The 26,168-nt window shown below is 38.8% G+C and overlaps 1 protein-coding gene across 14 annotated transcripts in view; it reads right to left on the minus strand.

The window, feature by feature from the left end:
• Window positions 1-13,930: 13,930 nt before the first annotated feature.
• VWA3B (von Willebrand factor A domain containing 3B) overlaps window positions 13,931-26,168 on the minus strand; it is a 114,542-nt gene continuing 102,304 nt past the window's right edge. For 9 of the 14 annotated variants that reach the window (XM_070750954.1, XM_070750960.1, XM_070750947.1 and 6 more), the window contains 2 exons: window positions 23,452-23,696; window positions 13,931-14,310 (listed from right to left, as the gene is read on the minus strand). In XM_070750954.1, coding sequence (XP_070607055.1) covers window positions 14,021-14,310; window positions 23,452-23,696 — 535 coding nt within the window. In that variant the 3' untranslated portion in view covers window positions 13,931-14,020. Of the gene's footprint in view, window positions 14,311-16,967; window positions 19,680-23,451; window positions 23,697-26,168 lie in introns of those variants that run through there. The other 5 variants (XM_070750957.1, XM_070750948.1, XM_070750956.1 and 2 more) reach the window with 2 other exon arrangements.

The raw sequence follows: 26,168 nt of genomic DNA on the forward strand, positions 1-26,168 counted from the left end.
GGGTGTCAAACTCGATTTCATTGAGGGCTGCATCAGGCTTGTGTTTGACCTCAAGGGGCCAGGGTAGGTATGGCCAGGGTGGGCATAGCCAGCTTGGCGTCACTCATGTCACAGGTGCCTATGATGGCCCAAGCCTTCTGCCAGTGAAAATGGCTCCTGAGCTCTATTTTCAGCTGCAACAGCTACCTGCAACCCTCCACCTGCAAAAATGGAGCTTGGGAGAACCCCAAGAGGCCCTCGCAAGCTCTGTTTTTGGCTGCAACAGCCTCCTGCAACTCTCAGCCAGCGAAAACAGGGTTTGGGGGGGCTGCACACAGCTGTGGGCTGCTGCCCGGATTGGGGGGGGCGCAGTGGGTTAGCGAAAATGGAGTTCCACCCCCGACCACCCAATTTGCACTGAAAATTGAAAAATAAATGCAGGGCATCCTGCATAAGCCACACGGTAGTAAAAAAAATGGGAGCCCTTCACTGGCTGAATGCCCATTTTTGTTGGCAGAGGCACCACAGGCCTGTTCTTCACTGTTTTCAGAATGAGCCCATGGACCAGATTTAAGCACCTGGTGGCCTCTGAGCTTTGAGTTTGACACCTCTAGACTATATGAAGCATGCACCCTGAGAATTATTAGGGGGGAACTGGCTTCACCTTCTTCCTTTCCTACAAACTTCTGAATTTGGTAGAGCTTGCATCCTATTAATATTATGTAACTTTAGTGCCGAGATCCCCAAATTTGGCAACTTTAAAACTTGTGGACCAACTCCCAAGTTTGGGGACCCCTTCTTTAGTGGTTCTCCCTCCCTCCCTAGTGAATTATTATTATTTATTAAATGGTAAAATGTAAATGGTAAAAAAAATTTCCTGATTTGATTATTTGTCTCTTTGAAGACTACCTATATATTATCAAAACCTGTAAGATTCCCAAGATTAGCGACATTATATACATAGATGGCATGTATAAATGAAAAATCCACAGTAAATTAATGCTAAAACATTTACAGTCAGGAGGGTCCAAAGGGGGAAGGGGTCATAATGATAGGCCCAAAATACGGTATTTGCTTAAACCCTTGAGTTGAAGCTGTTATTTTAAGCCTTTGAGTTTGCACCACAAAATGTAGAGTTCCTTGGAGCAAAATACTGTATATTTACTTCTCTTGCACAAATGTATTAGTCCAACAATAATATCCTGACTAGCTAATGCTGGCCTTTTACATCAGGAAAAAGTGTAGCATGCTAGGAGCAGCCAAGAGCTTTCTCTCTAACCTAAGAAGCACCTACAAGGGCAGCCTCCTTGTTTTAAATGAACTGTCTGGATATTTCAAGGAACAGCAGGGATAGATACACTTCACCAGTGCTTCAATCCTAGCTTTCACATTGCTTTATCTTGCCTTCTTGCAAACAGCTCAGCAGTTCCTCAGTGGAATAGAGGGTGTAATCAGGGAAAAACCATAGCCTATTGTTGAAGAAAAAGACATAATCCCCAGCTACTTATCTTTTTTGTTGCAATACAAGGAATTGACTTATGGTACTACCTGAGGTGCGTTTACTTCTCTTGCTGAAGCACTCGGTTATGATGCCACTACTACTTTTACAATTCTGCCACAGGGATTTTTCTATCCCTGTACTCTAAGGATTCAAGGCAGCACAATAATTTTTCCTCCAAAATTTCTCCTCATTCACTTTTCGTATTGGGAACGACTCTCTCAGACTTATCATAAATTGAGGATGATAAACTGGAAAAATGGAATAAAGTTATGGTAGTAACTTATTTCTGGCCTGTATCTAGCTATATTCCAGCAATTTTCTGTGCTATGCCTAAAATATTTATCCCCTTAAGAGGCATAGAATAATCACAGATGCCCCTAGAGTTCTCATCGTTCTTCCTGTCCTTAAATCAGAGGTCCTTCTAGTTCCTCTAAACTTTTCCTGCATGAATTTATCCCCTTCAAAATCTATCCAATTTAATAGCCAATGTTATGTGCTGCGCTAATGAATTCCAAAATTATTCCAAAGGAAATATGTTTTCTTCTGCTAGTTTAAAATTTTTGTCCCATCAACTTCATTGGATGGTCTCTGGTCTTAATATTTTGAGAGAGGAAATCAAACATTTTTCTATTTGCTCCCTCACACACTTTTTGCAATCAGCAAAAAATGGATGATAAAAATTAGATATCAGTGCATAGAAATCTTCTCAGTTCTCCAAGACGTGAGCATTGGCCAATGGCTTACTGTAGTTTGTTTTGAAGTAGATCCACCTAGGTTGATATAATTTTAGGCTGTTGGTTTGAGCTCCGAGCTATATTGGTTGCATAGAATTTTTGTTATTCAAAACCAGGCATAGCTGCTGTAGATACTATTGAGTTCACAGCATTCATCCTAAGAACTGTTTTCACCTCTGGTTTATAGCTGAATTTCTGAAAATCAGAATATTGATTGTCACAAAAACCAAGCATATCATTACAGTCATTTTTGGAACCGCAAATTGCAATTTTCTGTTTTCTCTAAATTCATTGAGATTCTTAGGGAAATGGGAGAGAAGGGAACTGAATAGTCAGAATGGGTCTTGAGCTTCTTTTCTTGTTTATCCCCAAAACATACTAAATGTATCTCCTTTTTAAAATAATCCTATTTACTGCATACTTTTTATTTAGATCACAGCTGAAAGAATATTAAATAGGGAATTAGCCACATCAGACATGTTGGTGCTTACCTCTAGATGAACATAAATAGGATCCAGCAGCAAAATATGATCTTTGCTGTTGTGGTTAGCTCTGGCCCAGCTCCTGCCCCAAGGAATGTGCAGGTGGATGTGGGGGAAACATCCACATGCCGCAGTCCTATTTTGCTCCTGATGGAATCTGCCGACGAAGCCTCCTCTGACCAAGGAAGCGTGAGTGACAGGGAAGAGGGGAGTTTGGCAGACAGCCCAGGAGGAGATCAATCATCTGTATCATCCTTGGATTCTGAACAAGAATTAATGACACATCCACGCATGCGTAGAGTGATGCATAGGAGACAACAACTGAAGGATTATTACAAGAGAAAATGAGGCCACCTGTAATTGTGTGGGGCTGCTGTAATTAGTGCTACAGATAAAAGTGCAACCTGGTGTTTTAGCCTCATGGCAGTTTATCTGATTCATTGTTTCGTCAAGATCATGGTTTTTGTGCTATTCAAGATTGTGTGTAGACTCTCTGGAGTTTAGAATTGGACTCAATTTCCCAATTATTGGCTGAGCTATTGGACTGCATTTAACCAGTGCCTTGTGTGTACCAGAAAATCCCTTTGACATTTAAAAAGGGAGCTGCTTCTGTTTTTCTGTTTATAAAAATTTTGGGGTTTTCCTTTTATTGTGTGGTGTGTGTCTTCCTGGACTAATTACCCTGTAATTACGGGCGGTTGAAAGACGCCGGCAGAACATTTGCTAAATGAAATTTCTTTAAAACTAGCAAGTTATTCTACATATGCAAACTGATTCTATATTCAACACTATTAGAATCCTGGAAGCTAATATCTGTGTGAAAATTAATATAGCTCAGTTGTGTAATTACCTCTGAAGCCTCATGGCTATTCATTCCCAAGTCTAAATATTATAACTGTTTTAAGTTATTAACATAAATGGAGAAATTAATTGTATAGAATAATAGAGTTTCTCACTGGACATAACTGTGTGAGAAAAAGCTAAACTATAACTATCATGAATAAAGCTACATTAAAGTTTTATTATTGCATTTTCTTAAATATATTTAGTGTCTATATGTTATTTTAGTATAATTATTCAGCTCTCTCTTACACTCATACATTCACATTTTTTAAAAAATGCTGCTGACAAAATTCAGAAGGAGATTTTTTTTAAAAAAAAGTTATTTATTCACAAACTTTACATCCATACATATACCATAATATCAAAACATTACATATATATTTATTCAAAATGTCATGAACAAATATCCAAAGTTTGCACCTTTTATACTTTTATCGCCTATCTGTTTTCCTTCTATATTCCATATTATTCCCCTCCCTCTATCTCCCTCCCTTCCTTCTACCTTCTTTCTGCCTCTCTCCCTCTTTCCTACTTCCCTCCTCCTTCTCTCCCCTTCCTTTCTACTTCCTCTTCCTCCCTCTTGTCCTTCCCTGAGTACTTTTTATCCTAATCCATTATATGGTTAACTGACGAGCAATCCAAAATCCTGACTTCATTTCAACATTGGTACTATTCTTAAACTTCATCCAGTTTTAAAAATATAATATAATCTTCTAGGTATATCTACTTTTGTCTAATGCTGCCTCCTTACCTCCTATTTTTGTTGTCTGTGTCTACCACCTTTAATTTTCATTTTTCCCCCAATTATTCACTATTGTTTATCTTCCAAACTTATTAATTGTCCCTTGTACTTCTTAATTTTAAGCCATACTCCTTCCTTTCCTCAATTAGTATCTTAACTAATTTTTTGTTTAATTTTTATTCTGCCATTTCTAAATGCCCTAAATTTCTAATATTTTTTCCCATTTTGTATCTCAGAAGGAAATTCTCTTAGGACAGAACAATGGTTTCTTTTCAAATATAAGTGTTCTGGCACCTGTTTTCAGCACTCTCGGTGAACAAAATGCTTTGTTGTTTCTTTCCCATGCTTATTGCCAAACACTGTATTTTTTAAAAAAAAATGCAGTTAATTTTAGACTCTGTAACTTCAGTAGAGATTTAATGCTGGTCTGTAGAAAGTGGAAATAGTCCCCTATACATTCCCTTGAATGAGAGAAGAATGAATAGAATAATAGATCCACCAACAGTAGATATTTTCCAGAATCAGGTGATTTCCCTTTTACAGGTTTTGGAATAGGATGGTTTATTTTATGGTGGAAAATAAAATAGCTATTTATGTAAAGCCACATAAGAAAAAAAGGAGTCTTAAAAGAAGGCTGGCTTCTAGTTATCTAGTTCAGATATGCACAACAATGTGATTCATTACTCTGCCAAAGCCCATCAGTCATATAGTTTTGCTTATAGCTGTAATCACTAGCATAGGATGGGTGATAACTGATCGGTAATAGGAATTTGAAACTGTACTGGATTGAAAACTCAATGTGAGTCTGGGATGTGAAGTAATTGCTAAAAAAGGCAAATGGGAAATAGTACTTTTGTTTTGAATTGATCAAGCTAAACTTATGTTTGTTTGTTTGTTTGTTTGTTTGTTTGTTTGTTTAATTGGATTTGTATGCCACCCCTCTCCGAGGACTCGGGGCGGCTCACAGCATATACAGAAAAACCAGAATAATAGCAATCCAATTAATACATTAAAAACAATCTTTAAAATTCTAATTAAAAAGAAAAAAAAGCATTAATATCATTCATTCAACAATCATCATTATTATTATTATTATTTATTAGATTTGTATGCCGCCCCGCAGACTATATATATGATATAATATCATTCATTCAACAATCATGATATAATATCATTCATTCAACAATCAATGATCAATATGATCCAGTTCTGAGAATATTTCAAAATAGATAAACAGGAATCCATGTATCTACTTATCTATAATATATATGGCACCGGACCAGATTATCTCCGGGACCGCCTTCTGCCGCACGAATCCCAGTGACCAGTTAGGTCCCACAGAGTGGGCCTTCTCCGGGTCCCGTCAACTAAACAATGCCATTTGGCGGGACCCAGGGGAAGAGCCTTCTCTGTGGCGGTCCCGGCCCTCTGAAACCAACTCCTCCCAGAGATTAGAATAGCCCCCACCCTCCTTGCCTTTTGTAAGCTCCTTAAAACCCACCTCTGCCATCAGGCATGGGGGAACTGAGATATTCTTTCCCCCTAGGCTGCTACAATTTATGCTTGGTATGTTTGTATGTATGATTGGTTTTATAACAAGTGTTTTTAGCTGTTTTTAGTATTGGATTGTCACATGTTGTTTTTACTACTGATGTTAGCCGCCCCGAGTTCACGGAGAGGGACGGCATACAAATCCAATAAATAAATAAATAAAAATAAATAAATCACACTTTGACAAAAAAATAAAGAGCCAATTGTGTATAGTGATTAATGCATAAACGCTTCCTTCACAGATACTCCATATTCATTGGGTTGAAATGTTAGAAGGGCTGAGTTTAGGAGTTTCCAGTAAAATATCCATTCTGAACCCAGTTCCATGCGGACCAAGAGATAATTTTGGTCATGATCAAAGCAGATAAAGATCATGATCAGAGTAGCCTTCCGTATCCTGGCAGATTTAGTGACAAAGTGTTATATAACACAATAAAGCTCTTAACTTCTGTTACCCTGCTGTTAAGCTACTGCAAAAAGAATGCAATCTCTAATAGGGATATCAGTTGGCATGGTTTACACATACGTTTTTCACTATCAGGGCTGTAGATGCTGAACTATAAACTCTATCTATTTACCATGTAGTATTCTTCTTTGTTGTTCACTAATAACTGTAACTAATAATATGCAATGTTTGGAATTGTTTTTCCTCCAATCCTATTTTTTAAAAATTACTTTCTCTAAGAAATTGGTTATAAAATAAAAAAGTTCAAAAATAATCAATTACAATTTGTCATGTAAAAATACCCCATGAAGAACACTATGGGATATTTAAAACAGCTAATTAGAAGACTCTATTCATACTTGTTACCATAATAATTGCTAGGCATCCTTTTGAAAAGGGCAATAGAAAATGAGTGCTTTCCAAATATGACTAATTCAGTGATAACTGCTAAAACTGTAATATGATTTTGGATGAAAGAGGAAACTAAATGGAATACCACCCGTAGATCTTCAACTTTTATGTTCTGTGAAAATAGAAAAGACTTCTTATTCAATTAATGCTTTATTTGGGAAAACAATTGCTCATTGCTTCCCAGGAATCAAATCTGCACAGTACAATACATTAACTTGAATCGTGACTTCAGAAAAAATAAATTTCTCTTTTTCATTTCTCTTTTTCCCCACTTGCATTTTCCAAGTGGGAAAATAATCTTTTAGTTTGAACCTCTTTTGATTAAGATTGTAACCTTATGCATTCAGTAAGATCTTCAGAGTAAATGTATGTACAAGATGGGTAATGTAGACATGGCTACATGTGAACAATTGTATTCACACTTAGAATGATCCTGAATTCTTCTCTACATAATTAAGAGCTGAGTAAATTAATCCAACATATAGATTTTTAAAATTCTGTCAGTGAACACAACTTACTGAGCAATTTGGTGATGTACCAAATTCACTTCTATTGTAGGTTTGCACTGCCCTCACCTGGTTTCTGTATTCTGAGAATTATTTTACGATACAATTTCCAAGTATTGTGTTTTTTTACTCTCTGATTTCCAGATATTGCTCCAGGTTGCCTACCAAATGACAGCACATACCAGAAGCTCCTTGCTGTTTTTCTGTTCAGCAGTTTTACCAGATGACCTGCTTATGAACCAAATCCATATCCTTTCCATTACTATTTCTATTACTTTATCTTCTTTTCTATTATTTCTTAGCTATATTTTACTATGAGTATCTCCTCTATAACCTTCATCATGTATTTTACTATGTGTATATAGATATCTACCCACTAAAACCCTCATTGTGTATTGGACAAAATCTCCTCTATAACCTTCATCGTGTATTTTACTATGTGTATATTTATTTATTTATTATTTATTATTTAGATTTGTATGCCGCCCCTCTCCGCAGACTCGGGGCGGCTCACAACAAAGTGAAAAACAATTTATAACAAATCTAAATTTCTACTAAAAACATTTTAAAAACCCCATTTTCTAAACACACATACATACACACATACCATTCATAAATTGTATATGCCCGGGGGAGATGTCTCAGTTCCCCCATGCCTGACGACACAGGTGGGTCTTAAGGAGCTTACGAAAGGCAAGGAGAGTAGGGGCAGTTCTAATCTCCGGGGGGAGTTGGTTCCAGAGGGTTGGGGCCGCCACAGAGAAAGCTCTTCCCCTGGGGCCCGCCAACCGACATTGTTTAGTTGACGGGACCCGGAGAGGGCCCACTCTGTGGGACCTAATCGGTCGCTGGGATTCGTGCGGCAGCAGGCGGTCTCGGAGATATTCTGGTCCAGTGCCATGAAGATATATACCCACTAAAACCCTCATTGTGTATTGGACAAAATAAATAAAATAAATCTCACAGGCTCCCAACAAGCCTTTTTAAACTTCTGCGAAGAAAATAACACTTAATACTTTCATTAATAAATGTAGCATGAGAAAATAAGAGGATTGGTGACACACTTTTGGAGATAATTTCTCTAAATAACAACATGGGTGCTATTCCAGAGAAAACTGTGCAAATTACTGTTTAGTCTGATTACGCAGAATTACTTTCACTTGTTATTTGGCAATATGGTTAAATTGTGTGGAGAGATTCTGCTAACCTTGTCCCATTCTAAACTGGATTCTCCAATCAACCCCAAATGGATTGACTTTAAAGCATCTGGAATCATTACTTCTTCAATGAAACTTTTGCAATGTCTTAAGTCTATCCAATAGCCCCATCTGCTTTGAAGAAGTTGCATACCAAATTGGGGTTTAAGTAATCCTCACACAACTAAACAATGTCATTTGGCGGACCCCAGGGGAAGAGCCTTCTCTGTGGGGGCCCCGGTCCTCTGGAACCAACTCCCCCCCCCCAGAGATTAGAACTGCCCCCACCCTCCCTGTCTTTCGTAAACTACTCAAGACTCACTTATACCGCCAGGCATGGGGGAGTTGAGACACCTTTCCCCCCAGGCTTTTTTATGCTTTGTTTTATGTTTGGTATGAATGTGCTGTTTGGTTTTTTAAAATAATGATAGGGTTTTATATGTTTTTTTAATATTAGATTTGTTCTACTACTATATTGTTTTTATTACTGTTGTGAGCCACCCCAAGTCTTCAGAGAGGGGTGGCATACAATGTAATAAATAATAATTATTATTATTATATGGATTACTGTAACAATTTATTGGCCAGTTATAAAGTTTTAGGAGAAAGCTTGAATGAGTAATAGTGGAACAACTACAATTGGTCATTATTTAAATGAATTGGTTATATTCATTTCAGTTAAGATTCAAGCTAAGATTCGATGTTGAAAAATTTATGGTCATACCAGTTATTTACTAAAAATAGTCAACCTACTTTTTATCATTTATATTACTAGATATCACTGTGACCTGTTGGATCATCCTTTGAAAGTCAGGTAATGATGGGACCAGAATGAACATGAAATTGTAGGTTGATTGTAGTTTTTTACCCAAGGCTGGACGACCGATGATTATCTAAGAAGATTATATATCATAAACAGGAATATATATATACAGTTTCTCAATCACCCAGGTCATGGTTGTTTCCAAAGATGCTTTTTTCAAGAGGCAACTGGACTTTCTTATTTTTCTTTGAAAACATTTCACTTCTCATCCAAGCAGCTTGGATGGCCTAAGTTGGCTAACTAACCACAGTCAACATGTAGTGCTCAATGGAATTACATCTACATGGAGGGATATATGCAGTGGATTACCCCAAGGCTCTGTTTTAGACCAATACTCTTCAACATCTTCATCAATTATTTGGACAAGGGGATAGATGGGGAACTTATCAAATTTGCAGATGACAGCAAACTGGCAAGAATAGCCAACAGGCCAAAAGATAGGTGCAAAATACAGAAGGATCTTGGCAAACTTGAATAATGGGCACTATCTAACAAAATGAAATTCAATGGTGAAAAAAGTATGGTTCTACATTTAGGCAAGAAAAACAAAATGCACAGGTACAGTATATGTGGTACATTGCTCAACAGTGGTAACTGTGAGAGGGATCTTGGAGTCCTAGTGGACAACCATTTAAATATGAGCAAGCAGTGCTAATAATAAGCCAACACAGTTCTAGGCTGCATCAACAGAGGGATAGAATCAAGATCACGTGAACTGTTAATAATACTTTATAAGCCTTGGTAAGGCCACATTTGGAATACTGCATTCAGTTTTGGTCATCACGATGCAAAAAGGATATTGAGACTGCAGTGCAGAGAAGAGCAACAAAGATGATATGGGGACTGGAAGCTAAAACCTATGAAGAACGTTTGCAGGAACTGGGCATGGCTAGTTTAATGAAAAGAAGGACCAGGGGAGACATGATAGCAGTCTTCTAGTATCTCAGGGGTTGCCACAAAGAAGAAGGAGTCAACCTATTCTCCAAAGCACCTGACAAGAAGCAATGGGTGGAAACTGAACAAGGAGAGAAGTAACTAAGAGCTAAGGAGAAATTTCCTGATAGTTAGAACAATTAATCAGTGGAACAGCTTGCCTCCAGAAGTTGGGAATGGCCCAGCACTGGAGGTTTCTAAGATGTTGGATAACCATGTGTCTTAAATAGTGTAGGATTTTCTGCCTAAGCAGGGGGTGGACTAGAAGATCTCCAAGGTCCGTTCCAACTCCATTATTATTGTTGTTGTTGTTGTTATTGTTGTTGTTGTTATTATTATTATTATTATTATTTCTTCAGCACTAGTTATTTAAATATTATACTGCTTAAAAAATAAAGGAAACATTCAAATAACACATCCTAGATCTGAATGAATGAAATATTCTCATTGATTACTTTGTTCTGTACAAAGTTGAATGTGCACAACAGCATGTGAAATTGATTGTTTTTTTAATTTGTTTATTTATTCATTCATTCATTCATTCATTCATTCATTTATTTATTTATTTATTGGATTTGTATGCCGCCCCTTTCCGAAGTCAATCAGTGTTGCTTCCTAAGTGGACAGTTTGATTTCACAGAAGTTTGATTTACTTGGAGTTATATTGTGTTGTTTAAGGGTTCCCTTTTATTTTTTTGAGCAGTGTACATTTACCTCAGACTTTTTATGCACAGCATAGTGAAATTCACTTTCAATACGGGGTAGTTTTAAAATTCTTTAAAAGACCAGGCTTGTTTTAGAGACTACAATGCTCAGAGTTTTTTTCTTCCTTATCAAAATCAGGCTCCTAGTTTTCTCATTCATGCCTTTGTTCAAGGAAGTATTAAATAAGCAGGTAGCCAATGGTTTGCCACTCCTTGCCTATGTTTAATTTAGCACTCTGTCACGGGATGGCTACAATCGGCTGGAGTCGTTTGATCAGCTTGTTGAGAGATAGCAATGCAGCTGCCATTAGGGGAAACAACCTACAACTCACGAATTGTACTTTGTACAGTTGATAACCTTTCCAAGAAATAAAATGGAGGTAGGACATGAAATCAAAATACAAATCTGTCTCTGAGTCATTTAATTAACCGGACTATATTATTTCAGGGTAACAAAGTCTGTAGTATTGCTAAAATATTCCAGATTCCAATCAGCCCATAGCTTTTATGACCTTCTAAAGATTTATTATACCATAAAGGCCATTTCAAGGAACAGAGCTGAATAAATATATAACACAGAGTTCATAAACTTCATAGATCAACTTTTAGTATCATGGCTCTTTTGGTGCCAACAGATAGAGGAAAAAGTAAAAAGAGAATTGCTCTGTGCCAGTTTGATATGGTTAGATACATATTTGTTACTCTGGATGGAAAATAAACAATTGAGAACCTGCTGTACTGCATATAGTAAATTGAATTATGATTGGAGCCACACAGCATTCCTTAGAATTTCAAGCTGCATAATAGAAGTATTAATGCACCTTACTATATTGTGGGAATTTTAAAAAATTGTGAATGTTTTAAAAGTGATAGCGGTCAAAACTGAAATGCACCGCTCAAAAAAATTAAAGGGAACACTTAAACAACACACTATAACTCCAAGCAAATCAAACTTCTAAGAAATCAAACTGTCCAATTAGGAAGCAACACTGGTTGACAATCGATTTCAAATGCTGTTGTGCACATTCAACTTTGTACAGAATAAAGTATTCAATGAGAATATTTCATTCATTCAGATCTAGGATATGTTCTTTGAGTGTTCCCTTTATTTTTTTGAGCAGTATATATAGTGATTGTCATCAAATCTCAATTAAAAGAAGCACAGGCTTAAAAGATGTTGCATAGACTATACGGTCCACCTCCCTTCAGTATTAGGAATCCCACCATCTCTATCAGGTTTCATTATCTAATTACTGCTACTAATCAGATTTTTCTAAAATTCGATTGCACTCTATATTTTTTTACAACACAAATCCATTCTTTTATGCCCTGCACTTGATACAGAGCAATATACTTGACCTTCTATGGCAGTGTTTTTCAACCAGTGTGCCGTGGCACACTAGTGTGCCGCGAGACATGGTCAGGTGTGCCGCGAAGCTCAGAGAGAAAGAAAGCAAGAGTGAGAGAAGGCAAGAGAGAAAGAAAGCAAGAGAGAGAGAGAGAACAAGAGAAAGAAAGAGAGAGAGAGAAAGAGAGAGAAAGAGAAAGAAAGCAAGAGAGAGAGAAAGAGAGGGAGGGAAGGAGAGAGAGAGACATAGAGGGAGGGAGGGAGAGAGAAAGAGAGGAAGGAAGAGAAAGAAAGGAAGGAAGGGAGAGAAAGAGGGAGGGAGAAAAAAATAGAGTGAAGGGGAGGAAGAGAGAGAGAATTTTTTTGTCCAAACTTTTTTTAGCCCCCCCCCCCCCCCCGCTCAATGTGCCCCAGGGTTTTGTAAATGTAAAAAATGTGCCGCGGCTCAAAAAAGGTTGAAAATCACTGTTCTATGGAATGTCTTTTTATGTATTTGAAGAATGCTGTCGTAGCCACACTTCATCTTCTCTTGTCCTGGATGAACATATCCAGTTCCTTCAAACTCTTTTTACAGGTAGTCCTTGACTTACAACTAGTGTTGGGCGAACTGAACCCACACAATTCGGGTCTGTACCAAATTTTGTGGTGTTCGGCATGCCAGACCCAAACCCGAAAGCCACCGCCCGGCTGTCATCTGCTGAGAAGAGGAGGAGGAGCCGGGCGCCGGTGGCGGCGGAGGAAGGCGAACACCGGAGAGATGTCAGTCAGTCGGGAGGCTGGGAGGGAGGCACAAAAGGAGCTGGGGAATCCCACAAAGAGATTCCAGGGGCGGAGCTTTGACGTCACGTATACCGGCAGGTTGCTAAGGACACCAAAGTGATCACTTCCTGGATTCACAGCTCTTCCTAGCTACACGCTTGTTTTCATTGCTACTCCCTCTGAAGATTTTTTTCCCCAGCCCTAATGAGGTGTTAATGATCTTCCCAGCTTGCAGGATTTTTTCATTGCTACTCCAAAGAGCATCCTGGTGGTCACATGGTTAAAATTCAGACATGTGGCAACTGACTTATATGTATGATGGTTGAGGTATCCCAGGATCATGTGATAAACTTTTGTAAACTTCTGACCAGCAAACTCAATGGGGAAGCCAGATTCGCTTAATAAATTGTGTTACTAACTTATCTAGTGAGTCACTTAAGAGCTGTGGCAAGAAAGGTCATATAATGGGGCAAAACTCATTTAACAAATGTTTTACTTAGCAACAGAAATTTGGGGCTTTGTTTTATTTATTTATTTATTTGATTTGTATGCCGCCCTTCTCAGAGGACAAATGTGGTCGTACGTCAAGGACTACTTATACAGGACTTACGTTGCTAAGTCCTTGAGCATTTCCATCATCCTCTCTTATCTGCTGTCCGAATCCTTCTCAAAGTTGTTTGCCAGACCCATTAACACCTACACACAAGTCTCCTACACAGAGAAGCATAGTAGGAAAAGGCAGAGGTGGGGTTTATCACTGTGATACAATGTGTGAAAATTGTTGCTAGCAGCTATGAGTAGGTGTATAGGACAGCCATGACCCTACAATGGGCATCATGACCCTCGGTCTCCCGCCAAGTATTTGTGCTTTATTCGTGCCAATCTAGCAGGCAACTGGATGGCCACATTTGAAAAGATCTCCTTACAAAGATCTTGTAATGCTATATAATTTTAATATATAAAAAGTTTAATATCAAATTAAATGGTTTATTCAGGATTGATATAGTACAGCTTCAAAAGCGGCAACTAATCCCCTTTCCTCGTTTTCCATTCTATGCGCTGTCTATTTGCAAACGGTGGAATTGTCCTTCCTTTGAGCTATGTGATACTGCTGAAGCCGTCTTGCCAATTCTTCCACCTTCTCAATGCTGGAAAGGGAGGTGTTGCTGCCACTGCTACTACTGTTGCCACTGCTATAACTGGTAAGCTGATCAGAGGTGCTCTGATGGTATCCAGAAGCATAGTGAGGGCCCCAAAGATCCTTGTGGGGCCTATACTCAGAAGCCCTTGGAGACGTGCAGATCTTTTCAGCACTTGAGGAAAAACTGATCGGGAAAGTTTTGTAAGCAGCTGCTGGGACAAAAGAAGAAGATTAAGGGAGAAAGAATTGAGTAACAACTATGGGAACTGATTTGCTGACCCTTAGCAAACAAAAGGACAGACAATTAGCAGTACAGGTATTCCTCAACTTACAACTATTTGTATGGTAACCATTCAAACTTATAACAGCACTGAAAAGGTGACTTGTCACTGTTTTTCACTGACCTTTGCAGTGTCCCCCTCAATGGTCATGTGATCAAAATTGGAACACTTGGACAGTGGCGAGTATTAGTGAGAGTTGCAGTATTCCGGGGTCATGTGATCACCATTTGCAACCTTCTGACAAGCAAACTCAATGGAGAAGTCACGTTCACTTAACAACCATGTTACTAACTTATCTTAACAACTATGATTCACTTAACAGCTATGACAAGAATGGTCGTAAAATGGGACAAAACTTATTTAACTGTCTGGCTTTGTAACAGAAATGTTGGGCTCAATTGTGATCGTAAGAGCAGGACTGTTTGTAATGCAAACGATCCATTGAAGGATTAAATAAAGGGGACAAATGAATAAATGTGACTGAAATAAATAGAATTTAGTGACCGTTAAAACAGCACTGAAAAATGCGACATGATCATTTTTCACACTTAGACCAGTAGCAGGTTGTAACCGATACGGGCCACACCATAGCTCTGGTAGAGACAATGGAGTTGCACACACAGCTTTGCATTCCCGGCATGTACATCTGTGTGTCTGTGTGTTGCGAAGTGCGTGAGATTTCAGCCATTTCTGCATGTGCAGAAGCAAAAAAAAAACCACTGAAATCTCTCGCACGCACACCGTCCCCTCACAAAATTTTGCTTCTTGCGTATGCGCAGAAGCAAAATATTGTTTGGACACCTGTGCGTGCATGCCGGGGATGCATAGCCCACAGGAAGCGCACTGGTAGTGGTGGTAAGTTGCATCCTCCCCCTGACTTAGACCGTTGCGGCATCCTCATGATGATATGATCAAAATTCAGATCTTGGCAATGGACTCATATTTATGATGATTGCAGTGTCCTGGAGCCACCTTTTGTGAGCTTCTGACAACTGACGTCAACATGAAAGCCAGAGTAACAACCATCTTACTAAATTGACAACTATCTCACCTAGCAACAGAAATTTTGGGCTCAACTGTGGTCATAAGTCAAGGTCTAGCTCAATGGCACTCCAGCAATAACTTATGAAATGGTGCAATAGTAAGCATGTTGTTATGGACCAAAGGATGCACGGGTGGAACTCTGCTGCCATGTGTTCTGTCTGGGTCCCCCCAGACGCCAACACCAACCAAAAAGAGTATCCAGACACACTGGTAAAAAGCAACGGCAGTTTATATAATTCAAAGCAAACACAGGTAACAAAAACTGTTCTTACAGACAGGAACACTATGAAGCTTCACAGAGGTTTCACAAAGGCCAGGCAATAAAACAGGATTCTTGCTGGCAAAAACAACGCTGGAGATAATAAAACCCACGCCTCCCCCAAGTCTTCCAGACTTCTAGGCCACAAGCCAAGATCAGAGACGCCGAGAATCGAAGCAAGGTCACAGGACTCCTAGTTGATAACTCTCCACAAGACTGTAAGGTCAGGCCTGCCTTTTCAACTCTGCTGAGGAGAACCACACCCAAACCCAGCTGTTGCCAATTCAGGGATGGAAATACCTTTCTAATTGGCCCCGTCTTTGAGCTGCACGTCGCTGCCTCATGTCTATTATAGCCTGTGCGTCTTCATCCAATGAATCCAGGCTACTAGCTGGGGAGAGCCCCCCCCCCCGGGGGTCTCAGGCTGCTCTCCCTCCTCCTCTTCCTGACGTTCCTCTCCCCCGTCTGCCTGGTCCTCCCCCTCCTGTTCACTGTCCCCCTCCTCTGGGCATGGATCCAGCAGAGATCCAGCCGGTCCCTGAGGAGCCTCAGGCTGAATCACAACACCATGCATGGCAGTGAGATGGATGGATATGTAGAAATGTAAAAAAAAAAAAAGACTTCATGATTTTCGTTCATTTTTAACCACTAACCAAAGTGCTTCAATCATGGATAGGAAGCCAAATAGCTCTCAGATGTTAGATTTCTAACATCCATAGCTAATGGGGAAGAACAATGAAAAATTTGCTCCCTAAATTCGGGGAGCCATACTTTCCTGATTCTTGAATCAATGGGCATCATTGGTTTTAATAAAATTTTTGTTAATGTATTAAGGATCAAGGTGCTACTAGTGTGAAGATTAGAATACAAGGGAATCTGATACAATTCTGTATGGTGAAAGGTCTTAAGCATAAAACGTATCAGGAAAGACTTCATGAACTCAATCTGTATAGTCTGGAGGACAGAAGGAAAAGGGGACATGATCGAAACATTTAAATATGTTAAAGGGTTAAATAAGTTTCAGGAGGGAAGTGTTTTTAATAGGAAAGTGAACACAAGAACAAGGGGACACAATCTGAAGATAGTTGGGGGAAAGATCAAAAGCAACATGAGAAAATATTATTTTACTGAAAGAGTAGTAGATCCTTGGAACAAACTTCCAGCAGACGTGGTTGGTAAATCCACAATGCACAAACACAATTCACGTGGACACTTTGTGCGTCAGTGTATCATGCAAATTCATAAAATTGTGGAATGATTGAAATGATAAAACCATGATTAAGAATGTTTTATAAACACATTGTGTTTTATTTTTGTCATATGTTATGGTTTGTGTGTACAATATACAATAAAAGACTTAAGAAAACATTTTATTAATAAAGGGAAGTAAATGTAACTAAAGACCAAGGAAAATATAGTAATATAATACAAAGTCAACAAGATTATAATCTAGACAAGAGATGGATAGATTCTAGTATATGTAAGACACACACTTTCAATCAAGACAGTAAATTTCAATACTTATTCATTCATTTCATAATTTACTATTTAGAATTCATCTGCAGTTCTACAAAACATGCAAAACTAAAAATGAATATTTATTATGAGTCAGGTGCTATGATTCTGCAGCATAACAATTCTGAGTAGTTCCTAAATTAAACTATATAACTGTTAAAAATTACTTGTCTACTTCAAATGGAATACTTTGCAAGAGACTGGGTTCATTCTTCGTACAAGGCATAAACCATTATCCATGGTTTATGGTTGTTTGATTTGTACACTGCACTAAAACTAATGTGGTAAGTATATTTTGGTTTAGTGTGAAAAGTGAAGCCAGAAATAATGTGACTACAACTTGTTTTACAAATTTTGATTTAATTTTTTTTCTGACCTTGTGTATAAACTAAGTCATTTAATCATGTGAGAAAAGACATAAATGGAGTAAAACTCACTTAACAAATGTCTCTTTTAGCAACAAAAATGTTGGATTCAATTGTGGTCATAACTTGAAGACTACCTGTACTTTGGGGTTTCTGAGCCCTCCTATCAGATCCATGACCTCGGGAGTGATGCTGGCAGGAGTATAACATTTAGACAAGTTGGGTGCCAGATGATGATATCAACTTAAATGTCACTCACTTAATTACTGAAGAAAAGCATCAAACTATCATAAATAGACTTCGAGATCGTAAGGTGGTCAAGGCAAAGCCAGAATGGCATCAGATCACTGATGGGGCCAGTATTGAAATAAAAGTTTCTCATTTAACAGAGCAGAAACCATTGTAACATGTACTGTGAGAAGTATGAATCAAGGAAATTTGAAATTAGTTAAATTGAAATGTGTTATATTGCATTCCATGTTTTTTAAGAATAAGTGTTTTAAAAATAAATAATAAAGGCCAATCAGAGTGGGATAATATTTTTAAAAAGATAAATTATATGCAATATGTCACAGAAGTGAATACACCTCCTATTTTGTAAATATTGAAATATATCTTTTCATGTGACAACACTGAAGAAATGACACTTGGCGAGAACGTAAAGTAGTGAATATACAACTTGTATAACAGTTTAAATGTGCTGTCCCCTCAAAATAATGCAACATACAGTCATTAATGTTTAAACTGCTGGCAACAAAAGTGAGTAGACCCCTAAGTGATAATAGACATACTGCCACTACCAATTCGTAGAACAGGGCTGAACTCGTAGCAACCCACCGCTGATACTAACCCATCTGGCAGATGGTACAGGATAATAAAAACAAGGACAAATAGGCTGAAAAACAGCTTCTATCCCAGAGCAGTAACTATATTGAACTTTACTGTATAGTGAAATACTATAGTGCAATAGTAAAGCAATATCAGGGACTTTCAATTCAATTGTATAGAATGTGTGCTTTTTTTTATTTTTATAGTTATAATGTACACTGAAGATAGCATTTAATTTCACTGCAACGACAATAAAGTAAACTAACTAACATACAAGGGATGTCCATACAAAGTAATGAATGACAATGATACTTTAAAAATCATCATTTGATGCATGTTTGGATAAAATTGAACGTAGTACAGAATCATCTATATACTACTAAAACACTTGTTGCTGTAATTTGGGTGTAACATTACATCCTAAAGCAAACATTTAGCAAATAAAGCAAAAATGCAGCTGCGAGAGCAGTCATGGGCCTACCTAGGTATGCCCATGTTTCACCATCACTCCGCAGTCTGCATTGGCTGCCGATCAATTTCCGGTCACAATTCAAAGTGTTGGTTATGACCTTTAAAGCCCTTCATGGCATTGGACCAGAATATCTCCGAGACCGCCTCCTGCCGCACGAATCCCAGCGACCGATTAGGTCCCACAGAGTGGGCCTTCTCCGGGTCCCGTCAACTAAACAATGTCGGTTGGCGGGCCCCAGGGGAAGAGCCTTCTCTGTGGCGGCCCCGGCCCTCTGGAACCAACTCCCCCCGGAGATTAGAACTGCCCCTACTCTTCCTGCCTTCCGTAAACTCCTTAAAACCCACCTTTGCCGTCAGGCATGGGGGAACTGAAACATCTCCCCCTGGGCACGTTTAATTTATGCATGGTATGTCTGTGTGTATGACTGTTAGTATATGGGTTTTTTAAATATTTAAATATTTTAAATTTGTCTGATTGCTTATGATTTGTTTCTACATGTTGTGAGCCGCCCCGAGTCTTCGGAGAGGGGCGGCATACAAATCTAAGTAATAAAATAAATAATAAAATAAATTTGTGAACCAAGCTGCCTCGAAAGGGTTAACCAACAGAATGTGTCCAAAGACCCATGACTCCCATGGAATTGAAATTTGTCAAATTTTTAAAAACACTTAATGACATAAAAATTATAATAAAACAATTTACGATCTAATACAAAATTTCCCATGCTCATGTTTGACTGTGGTGTACATTCAGATATATCTCTGAAAATATTCCAATTTTCCCAGTGAAGGCTGTGCAACAAAAGTTTTGGGGGAATCTGATAAAACAAATATCTGAATGTTACTATCATATCCTTAATATTTATTATATCCATAATATTTATTACATTTATATCCATTATATTTATACACAGGGGTGTATGGGATGCTCAGGGAGGGGTAGCACCTCTGGTGTAGGAGCATGTCATGTCCTTTTACAGCAGCTCATTTAGGGCAGCTTTTAGGGCAGCTCATTCACCACCTCTCGCTCAGCTCTCATCTATGGCTCCAAGTAGCTGTAGCATGCGCAGCAGCCACACCCCGGGCAACAGCTTTGACAGGCTGGCCAAAGCGGGCTGAGAGTAGCCGATGGGTCATTGACCTTCAGCGAGATAGGAACTTGTCTATCCCGAGCATGTGAAGAGAGATCCCAGTGGACTAAGAAGATGGAACCTACTAGAATAGGCCAACTGTCATGAAGGCAGTCTCTGTAAGCGATGTGGTACACTAAGAGCATGGCAAGACACGAAAGACACCCTAGTCAACCACTAGGAGAAGGGAAACTCTAACTGCAAACCTCCACTGCCTGGTGGCTATATCCATCATTGGAACAGACTTCAGGAGTAAACCTTGAGGCAAAATTTGGAGCCAGAGTCCCGGAAGCAGTTCTTGACTGTGTACAGCCACATTCTGATAACTCCTGTGACGTAGCCGAAACCAATCATATTGGCCTTTGCCATTCCATTGGAATATTTCATAGATGTGGAGAGGGGGGGGGGATCTCTGCTTGGGTAACAGTCTATCCTCCATACTAATCTACCCAGACTTCATGCTCTGGGAAAGCCATGGTCTTTCGAGACTGAGGGATACCAATGCAATTTATATGCAGAATTTTTGTGCAGTGTTTCTGATACAATTCTGAAAAGTTATTTGGAGTTCAAGGTAGTACACAAAGCACTTCTCAGCAAGAGATAAAAAATATTTCAAAAACTAATGGAGGGGAGGGAATCACATCATTTCAAAGAGACTTTTTGAACAAGGCATGTGATAACCAGTAAAACCAGGAGGATGGAAGCCTTGCACACACTATGTATAGACTGAGGTTAATACATGTAGTCCTCAACTCACAACAGTTTGTTTAGTGACCATTCAAAATTAAAACGGCACTGAAAAAGTGACTTATGACCTATTTTCACACTTATGACCATTAAAACATCCCCATGGGCATGTGATCAAAATTCAAATGCTTTGTAACTGATTTATACATATGGGGTTGTAGTGTCTCATAGTCATGTAATGACCTTTTTTGACAAAGTCAGTGGGGGAAGCCATATTCACTTAACAATGTAAAATGGGGCAAAATTGACTTAATAAATTTCTTGCTTAGCAACAGAAATTTTAGGGTCAACTGAGTTCATAAGCCGAGGAATACCAGTATTAAGCAAGAAGAAGGGAACTTATTTCAACCTATGGAGGAATATAAAAAGAAAAGAAAAATGAAGATATGTTTATAAAAACTCAGCCATTCACAAGTTTGTGCTTAGGATAGAAATATTCAAGAATGAGGCTAATATTTGATACAGGCAAATGAGATGAAAGAAAGTTGGAAATACTATAATGACATTAGGGGCAGTCGTAGTAAGTCAATATTTCATCAAAATAATGATGTACTTGTGTGTGACATGAAAAGGGCACAGCTTGCATCAAAGTGTAAGGGTTATTATTTTTGGCCTACACACATTGCATTTTTAGATTCCACATCTCATGTTTTTGGCCCCGCCACCTGGAATCACCCGAAAATACAACACAGAGAAATAAAAAACGGGTGTGCGGAGGCCAAAACCATGACGCATGGAGGCTTAAAATGCAATGCGTGGCAGCGGCGATCAGTGGCAATGTGCTGTGTTGATCCCCACAGCCTTGAACATGTCTCAAATGGAGCATTTAGAGGCTGAAAACACAGGCACACAGGCCAAAAACGCAAGACAATCCCTACAGCCTGGAACAGGTCTAAAACACAATGCACAGAGGCCAAAAATGGCCAAAAGGTGAGGTGGGCAGGCCTACATTCAATGTATTAGATGCACCCAAATTTTCACTCTCTTTTGGGGGGGTTGCATCTTATGATCTGAAAAATACGGTTCTATTTATCTTTTAAAAAAATTCATATTAGTGGTCAGTGGGATTTAAAATTATGAATTTAGTGGTCCCTGAGATCCGAAAGGTTGGTGACCCCTGATTTAAGAGACCAAACAGGCAGTTTGGGAACAAAAACTGGCAAAGAACATAACATACACCTGTACTGGAAAAGGGGGATGCAAAAGAATATTCAAATTAGTGATCCTTTGCACTGATTCCTCATCCAAGCCATGTTTTCCTAAAATATTACAAAGGAAGAGAGCTGCAGGTAGAGAGAAATGCCAAAGGAACAGTCAATTTAAAAAGAAACTCAAGATCAAATGGCCAATAAAAAAGAGATAATGGAGAGGAAAAGAGTACATAATAAGATATTTGCTTCATTGATTCCAACCCGTCATTTCAGTGTATAAATCGTGCCTGAATGTGGAATGTATTAAGATTAATGTGTGTGGCAGATATCTTTCTGACCAAGGACAGAACCTCTGAATTTACCAAGAATGCCATGGTACGGAAAAAGAACTAATCAATCGATTCTGAAACAGATAAAACTGGTTATTTACGAAGCAGAAAATAATATATTGTGGGCATGTTAACTGAGCAGATGATGAACTAGAACAAATCATTCCATTGAGTAAGGTTTAGTGAGGAATAGAATAGAATAGAACAGAATAGAATAGAATAGAATAGAATTTTATTGGCCAAGTATGATTGGACACATAAGGACTTTGTCTTGGTGCATATGCTCTCAACGTACATAAAAGAAAAAGATACATTTGTCAAGAATCATGTGGTACAACACTTAATGATTGTCATAGGGGTCAAATAAGCAATGAAGAAACAATCAATATTAATAAAAATCTTAGGATACAAGCAACAAGTTACAGTCAAGCAGTCCTAAGTGGGAGGAAAAGGATGATAGGAATGATGAGAAAAACTAGTAGAATAGAAGTGCAGATTTAGTTTTAAAAAGTCTGACAGTGTTGAGAGAATTATTTGTTTAGTAGAGCGATGGCATTCGGGGAAAAACTGTTCTTGTGTCTAGTTGTTTTGGTGTGCAGTGCTCTGTAGCGACGTTTTGAGGGTAGGGGTTGAAACAGTTTATGTCCAGGATGTGAGGGGGTCAGTAAATATTTTCCCCGCCCTCTTTTTGACTTGTGCAGTATATAGGTCCTCAATGGAAGAGAAAAGAAACAGATAATGGCAGATGTAAATGATAAAAGGAATTATTGGAAGGTCTCTGTTGAAAGAGAATAGCCATCTTATCACTGGAACAGTAGTTGAGTTATTTGGGTCTATGTGCATGTAGAATGTATATGTATGTATACATACACATGAAGTAGCAGTCTACCCTTTGGGCTATGTAAGAATCTATAAAATAAATGGCAAAATTCCAAAGATAAATACACGAATACCATTGAAGGGCTACCAAAATTTTTACTACCACACTGTGGGCGTAGCTTATGCATTTTCTTTCAACATCTTTCAGTGCAAATTAGGTGCTCTGGGGCGGAGCTCCATTTTCGCTACCCCACTGTGTCCCCCTCCTTCCCAAATCCGGGTAGTACCCACTCCTGACTAAGACAAAAAAAATTAAGTAGATAATTGGCAAAAAGACCTAGTGGAGCAGTTCTGGTTTAGCTATGTTTGAACTTATAAACCTGCCTTACTTTTCTTCCCATTTACTTTCTATACCTGAACTTCCTTTTTTGCGACGAAAAGTAGGTGATGAGCTATTTCCTCTTCGCTTATGTCTGGGGGGAAACATCTCGTCACATACATTTGAGGTCCATTCTTTACAACGCTCCTTTTTGCTGTTAGCTCTTCCTCTGTCATTCTTCTTCTTCTTTGGCCAATCCCCTCCTACAGAAACAGACTGTTTCTGTCTCTCGCAATCTGCAACTGCTGCATGGATATGCTTTGGGACCGTTATGTTTGGTCTAGTATTCAAAGGAGGAAACAGAATGAAGGTAAGTATGGTGCACTTCAAATTTCCGCCAATATTTTATTTATTTTATTTATTTATTTATTTATGGAATGACAAGGAGAGAACTACAGCAGCTGTCAATATATTTCTACCTGTCTGGTATATTTATTCTATTCATTATTATATCTATATACTCCAAAGCATTACTGACAATCCCCATCCTACCTACTTTCCATTTATAGTTAAGTATCACTTTGCAAAACATACAGTATCTCTTGTATATTTATTTACTTATTTATTTATTCAACTTCTATGCCGCCCAATCCCAAAAGAATCCGGGCAGCTTACAACAATAATAAAAATACAATATAAATAGATACAATGCAATAAAAAGAAGTCGAACATTATCTAAAACTAAAACATTATCTAAAACTAAAACCCCATTAAAAAGTTATTTAAAAAGGGCAGTCACAATCATACACATGCACACCATTCATAGAGTTGGCCATCAAGGATGTAAATTTATGGCCCCCAGGCCTGCCAGCAAAACCATGTCTTCATGGCCTTACGAAAGGCCAGCAGGTTGGGAGCAGTATAGACATTGGGCGGTAATTGGTTCCATAGAGCCAGGTCAGCCACAGAGAAGGCCATCCCGTGGTCCCGCCAACCTGATTGCTTAGTCGGTGGGACCTGGAGGAGGCCAACTCTGTGAGCTCTTATTGGTCTCTGGGAGGTATGCAGCAAGAGACGGTTCTATAGATAGTCTGATCCTGAGCAATATAGGGCTTTGTACACTCTGTTCTTCCCCTTCCGCTAACCTCACTTCAAGAGGGACATGTGTAGCACAGGGACAGAACTACGGGCTACCGACCTAGGCAGCCAGATCAGCTGAATTAAACCTCATGACCAGCAGATCATCCTTGCATACTTCATACAGAATCTGACTAATAGTCCTTTCTGTAACAATACTTTTATTTTTTTCCTTCCTATTTTTACATACAATCCTTTTCTAGGTCTCTTTTTTTGTAAGGGTAGATGTCTACGGGAGTGGAAGAGAGCATCTGATGGAACTTGTGTCATGACATCATGATATAATTACTGACATTCCTTAGGGGTATCCAGCGACGGGCCACTCCCGGCATGGCATTTGGCTTTTGCGCATATGCAGAAGCCGAATCTTGTGCAAGGACACTCGTGCAAGCGAGATTTTGCCAATTTTCAGCTTTTTTTCCTTCCATGCATGCACAGAAGCAAAAAAGGATGAAAATCAGTGAAAATAAGGTAAGTGACCTCTGCCGCCCCCCCCCCCCCTGTTCCGAACTCCACCACTCCCGGCCCGTCCTCCTGTCCTGCCACCCATAGCAGCTCCGCCGCTCACAACCCATCCGCCCGGCCCTGCTGCTCACAGCTGCTCCGCTACTCACAGCCCATCTGCCTGGCCCTGCTAGGTAAAAAACCCAGTGATTTTTACCAGAATTACGTTAGTTATCCATCCATGGTGTGTGCACAGCCGGCAGTAATGGAGGTGCACCCAAAGCTCCATTTCCGCTACAGGAGCAGTGTTCCCGCCCGTTCTGGGTGGGTGTATCACAACAACAGGGAAGAAGAGGGTTTTCATTGAGACATCACTGAACATGTGTTATGTTTTGGTCATTATGGCTGGCTGCAGATGCTTAAGGCAGCTAGCTAAATTTTAGCAAATATATTCTCCTGACCCCATTGCAATTGAGAAAACGATGGTGGCTCATTTTGATAAAGAACTCTTCCACATAATAGCTTTAAAAGGATTCGATTATTAAATAGTACAATTATTTTTCAAATAAATTGGATGCCAGCCATAATACATTAGCTAGAGATGCCCTTCTAGGAAAATAAGATATTGCTCAATAAAATAGAACTGAAATGGAAAGGAATAGCTCTGATGGTGCAGAGCAGTACATGATAGCTCTTGAAAAATAACATAGAGCCCAGGTTCACTGCTAGAATTTCTTCCATTTCCCTATAACAAAACTCTGAATTTTTAACAAGTCTTGATTATAAAGGCTTGGGTGCCTCATTCTTGACTGTGTTGCTACACTAAAAGTTTAATTTGCATTGGCAAATTTCATGATAATTTATTGTACTGAAAAACAAACTAAGCATGGACACTACTCACATAGCCCTGAAATCTTATGAGTGATGAGGGAATATTTATTTTTTCTCTTATTTCATTTCCAACAATTATTGTCCTCAGTTATTTGCAGCAGGCAGATAGTTTGCATTGGAAAGTAAATTCTTACTGGTTCTGAGAAAAACTATTCTCAGAACCAGTAAGAATTTACTTTCCAATGCAAACAGAATCCACAAAGGACATAAAGTATTGGGAATAGTATTCATAGTTTCTGAACTAAAGAATCTGTCTGAAATATTGATAGTTACATGAGCAGTTTTAGCAGGAACCTGATTTAACTATATGCATTACATGCATTTAATTTATACAAGGAAA

This window comes from Erythrolamprus reginae, chromosome 4 (assembly GCF_031021105.1).
Source record: "Erythrolamprus reginae isolate rEryReg1 chromosome 4, rEryReg1.hap1, whole genome shotgun sequence".
Taxonomy (NCBI): Eukaryota; Metazoa; Chordata; class Lepidosauria; order Squamata; family Dipsadidae; genus Erythrolamprus; species Erythrolamprus reginae.